The following is a 4642-nucleotide window of genomic DNA, read 5'->3' as shown; positions in this document are numbered from 1 at the left end:
ATAATGACATATTTGATGCGTGCCACACATATGTTTAATTTGTTCATGACTAAATTCATAAGTGTTTGGTCTAAGGCGACGACACAATGGCTCTTTAGAAAAGTGGTGTATATTTCAATATTTTTTTATATATATTTCAAATATTTTTTATATATCTTTTGTTTATATATTGATTTTTTATATCATTTACCTATCATTTATGTTTATTTATAATTTGTATATTATTCATATCATTTGTATATTGATGTAATTTCATAAAGATTTTTTTTTATATTTATAAGCGGTGTATATCGGCTTAGTAATTAGTTGGTTTTCGGCAGGGTGGAGGTAGATTGCAGCTCTGAAGGCCCTTCCGGGCTCTCTGCTATGTCCGTGTTGCATCGCTACGCCCCCCGATGTTGTAGTTGCCCATCCTGGTAGTGGCGACCAGGGAGGGAGGGTGATAGGTCAGTTTTTCCGGGCACTCGGTAACTCTGGTAGTTCTACGACCATCACTGGCGCCCCCCGATGTCGGATGGTGGTGACGAAACCTGCAGTTTATCCACCGCCAGGTGAGGACGATTCTCTCATCCTTAATGAGCTCTCACAAAACGAGCAAAGTTTGGGTTAAAATATTTATTACGCAAATTGTCTTTTTGTTGACGAAGGTAAGTATCTCACTGCCTAGTAGATCGATCGCTCAAAGCGAGATACTGGAGTTCTTTTACTTTAAGTTCATTTAGCTCGAGACATTACCCAATATTGCGTAAGGCAGGATGTGGGAATACATATATAGAAGTGGGAACCTATTCTGGAGACGAGCTCTGTGACTTCTATTTGTTATCGATGATTTATTTCAATATGACCCATATCGGCGAATTAATCCGCTATACTAAACTACTGATTGTTAACGTAACAAACGATCAAATCCTCATTTGAGTCACAAATCACTTCATTATTTATCATAAACATCAGTCAGTGACCTGGTCACTTGTCAACCAAGACTCAGAGCCTGTGTTGGTGTGCAGATCCGCTGCGGTCGCTGAAGGAGCTGCGCCGCCTGTCCATCCGCGCTGCCCTCGGCCACTGCAGGATTGAGGAGAAGACGGAAGGCTTGCGAGGCGTCTAGCCCGCCACTCTCAGGGAATACCTTTACTTTCGCCACGACTTCTCCATTTTCCCTGTGAGGAGAAGACGAAAGGCTTGCGAGGCGTCTTGCCCGCCACTCTCAGGGAATACCTTTACTTTCCCCACGACTTCTTTATTTTCCCTGTGAGGAGAAGACGGAAGGCTTGCGAGGCGTCTTTCCCGCCACTCTCAGGGAATACCTTTACTTTCGCCACGACTTCTCCATTTTCCCTGTGAGGAGAAGACGGAAGGCTTGCGAGGCGTCTTTCCCGCCACTCTCAGGAATACCTTTACTTTCCCCACGACTTCTTTATTTTCCTTGCGCCCGCCAATTGAAAGGAAAGTTTGACGCATCCTCAGACTCTAGCAATTTGTTACGCTTCACCTCAGCATGAGTTTCCTGCTGGTAATTAATAATTTCTCTAATTTTTAGGCGCTGTAATCTTACCAAGGATCACGAGTCTCTGAATTATTCGGTTGATGTTTTTTCCGGAATAATTATTCCAGTAATTTGCACGAAATGTTTTATTCTTGGATTTCAGGGTAAATTTCTTGTATTTAATGAGAAACTCTTTAACCGTTTGTCTTGACCAAAGATGAACCACGTCAGTCCTGCTTCTATTTAAAACAGGTGACAGGAGCTGCTGTTGACCTGTCACTGTTGCCTTGCTGTCTAGTCGTGGATCCGAAATGAAATCTACAGCACTTGTCTAGAGCTTTGTCGATAGTTTTTAGATGTCATTATTGAAGTACTAGCCTTCAGTATTTCAGTTGTTAAACAATTGAGTTTTTTAATATTTACTAAAAAAGTTTAATTCTGATTATCTTCAATTTATGTTCGTACGCATTCTCTCTCTGATCTAATCAAGTCCAGGTTCTAAGACCAACATTTTAACACTACGTTTGCCGGGGTCCACACTGGGTGGACATAAAGCCACAGGTCTGCCTGATGGATAACCTGTTAGGTGCCTTGTTGGTTAGGTTTTTAGCTTCTTGGTACAGGAAGCTAGTCAGTGCTTCCTTGAGAGAGATCAGTTCTCTAGTAGGAGATATTCCTTGTTCACTGAATTTGGAGATTTGCCGCGAGTCCGGCCGTAAATTTGTCCGAGACGTGAATCAAGTCGCGTACGACAAAAACTAATATGATGAACTAAATTTTCTATATAATTTTATTATTGCTAAAATTACAAATAGTGCAAAACTTTTAGTAATATAATATAAATTCTCAACGCATAAATGACTGTAACAATGTGTCTACTTAACAAGTAATAAATAAGATAGAAATAAATTGATCCCGTAACTGTTGCCGTTGGTATTCCTTCAATATTCTTCGATAAGTGATTCATAGCTGAATAAACAATCATCAAACGAAACACTGAAACATACCCTCATGTGTTGTTCAAAAAAAATAGGAACTGAGTGCAGAACAATCGCTCCCACTCTCGTGTTGAGGAGCGAACGTACCGAGAACTGTTGCCGCCTCAACTTGTACTGTCTTATCTTCACTCACCGACACTTCCACCAACTCGCCTGCGCACGGAACGCAAAACCTAACTTTACGCTCAACTCGCCCAGTCATAACTCCTTCAATGCTGAACGGGTTTCATTCAAATTTGAAATATAAGTAGGTATTACCAACGCGCTGCGATAAAAATTATAAAATATTTTACAATAATTCTTTTTTTTATTAGGAAATAAAACTAGATTTTAAAAATAGATTGAAAAATTATGTCGCAGAATTTTATTCGTAACTGGAATAAGCTCACTGTAACATGCATAAAAAATCTCCTCGAACCTGCCACAGAAGTTACGTTCCGTGGTGTTTCCCTCTGTAGTTTATCCTTTCGGTAGCCTATGCAATGCCTCCATCTTTCTGTTTATGGCATTTCCATCAATAATTCCTCAAATTTCTTTACTTTAATCTCGCTAGTCAAGCACAACTCCGAAATATTGAGAATAATCGTGACGTGATTACAGGAAATCAGCATTCAATCTCGTCAAGCAAGCTTAGCTTGAAACGCTTCCCACATTGTTTCTATTCAGGATCTTCTGTTGCTGAAAGTTACAACTATCTATGAACTCGCTCATGAAATTGACATTAATATTTTCTGAATTTCCAGACACTTCTGATCCAATCCTTCGAATTTTCCATCGATTTGGCCACAGAAAGCGCGGGACAATGTATGACCAAGGATCGCTCTGATTATTATTGTATTTTTTAAGAATATTTAAGTTACATCAAATGTTACGTAGAGCGCCGGTAGACAGACGTAGAAGACGGTATTATTTTGAGGGGAGGCAATCCTATACCAGCTGTGAGCAGCGCAGGCGGCAAATTCTTATAGTTCCTCCTCGGCAAAAACTCAATCTCAGCACATTAGTCGAACAATAATCATCATGATGAAGTTTGTACACTACCAACTGAAGGTTCCTTTGATGGTACATATGAACTGCAGCTCTAGATGGAGGCATCACAAATAACATTCAGGAGTAAAACTACTTTGAGATCCCGTCATGAAGATTTTATTAAAGTAGAAAAATACATATAAAAACTAATAAGGAAAGTATACTAATAATAAGAAAACAAAACTAATAAGGAAAGTATACTAACTAATAACAAAACAAAACTAAATCACAGCCAGACGGTGTTGAAAATGCATTAATAGTAGCTGAAAAATCAAATACAATAAAGTAAGTCCGAGCAAAAACTTGAGATAGAACATAGTTCTTGTAAGTGCACGCATCACGCCGCACGCTCCGTCACTTCTGCATCACGCGGCACCATCAGTACACGCACCGCTCTGCGACTCATCCGGTCACCGATGTCTAGGACAGCACACTTCCTGAGGGAATACCAGCTTAGAGTTATTGCCTGCCCTGCAGTGTTATTGACAGACCTGCAGTGTTATTGACAGACCTGCAGTGTTATTGCCAGACCTGCAGTGTTATTGCCAGACCTGCAGTGTTATTGACAGACCTGCAGTGTTATTGCCAGACCACAACAGTCCCTGGTTGTTCAAGAGTCGTCGTCTACTCACCTATCCGTTACTACGCGCCACACTTTTGTGCTGCGCGCTACGTGCGCTTCTCTCAAGTCGCTCGTCTTGATTCCTTCATCCTGCAGACGCTGCAAGAGATCTCGCAGGTCCTCATCACTCAGCATCTCATCGCTCAGCTCTTCATCGCTCAGCTCTTCATCGCTCAGCTCTTCATCACTCAGCATCTCATCACTCAGCATCTCATCGCTCAGCTCGCTCGAAACTAGCACCAGCCCCGAGAACCTGGACAGTTCAGTGTCATGAAGTTCGTTGAAGTTCAGTGTCATCACCATCACATGAACGAATAACATACAACATTAAAATATAAATGAGTATTTTACAAAATTAACTAAGAATTAATTTTAGAAAAAATAGATATATAAAAAATAAACGATAAATATCGATCCTTCATCGAGATATCACACTCATTGAAAAATGCTCATCAAGACGTCTCTCTCCTCGTCCTGCGAGGGTGAGGGAGTTACAAACCTCTTATC

The 4642-nt window shown here is 40.6% G+C and overlaps 1 protein-coding gene and 1 long non-coding RNA gene across 2 annotated transcripts in view; one reads left to right on the top strand and one right to left on the bottom strand.

Moving 5' to 3' along the window:
* The first annotated feature begins 447 nt into the window (after positions 1–447).
* Positions 448–2411, top strand: LOC125177767. Its single transcript, XR_007156654.1, has 2 exons — positions 448–551; positions 1008–2411. It is a non-coding gene; the product is annotated as an uncharacterized LOC125177767 (long non-coding RNA).
* A 1203-nt stretch (positions 2412–3614) lies between these two features.
* The window catches only part of LOC108678234, a 6486-nt gene continuing 5458 nt past the window's right edge, over positions 3615–4642 (bottom strand). Inside the window, exons 6-7 of the mRNA XM_018166602.2 lie at positions 4146–4388; positions 3615–3950 (exon numbers count right to left, since the gene is read on the bottom strand). Of these exons, the coding sequence (XP_018022091.1) occupies positions 3851–3950; positions 4146–4388 (343 nt within the window). The 3' untranslated portion in view covers positions 3615–3850. The remainder of the gene's footprint in view (positions 3951–4145; positions 4389–4642) is intronic.

Source organism: Hyalella azteca, unplaced genomic scaffold, assembly GCF_000764305.2.
Source record: "Hyalella azteca isolate HAZT.00-mixed unplaced genomic scaffold, Hazt_2.0.2 contig493, whole genome shotgun sequence".
In the NCBI taxonomy this organism is placed as follows: domain Eukaryota; kingdom Metazoa; phylum Arthropoda; class Malacostraca; order Amphipoda; family Hyalellidae; genus Hyalella; species Hyalella azteca.
Note: the sequence above shows the minus strand (reverse complement) of the source record. Positions and strands in the feature narration are given on the sequence as shown.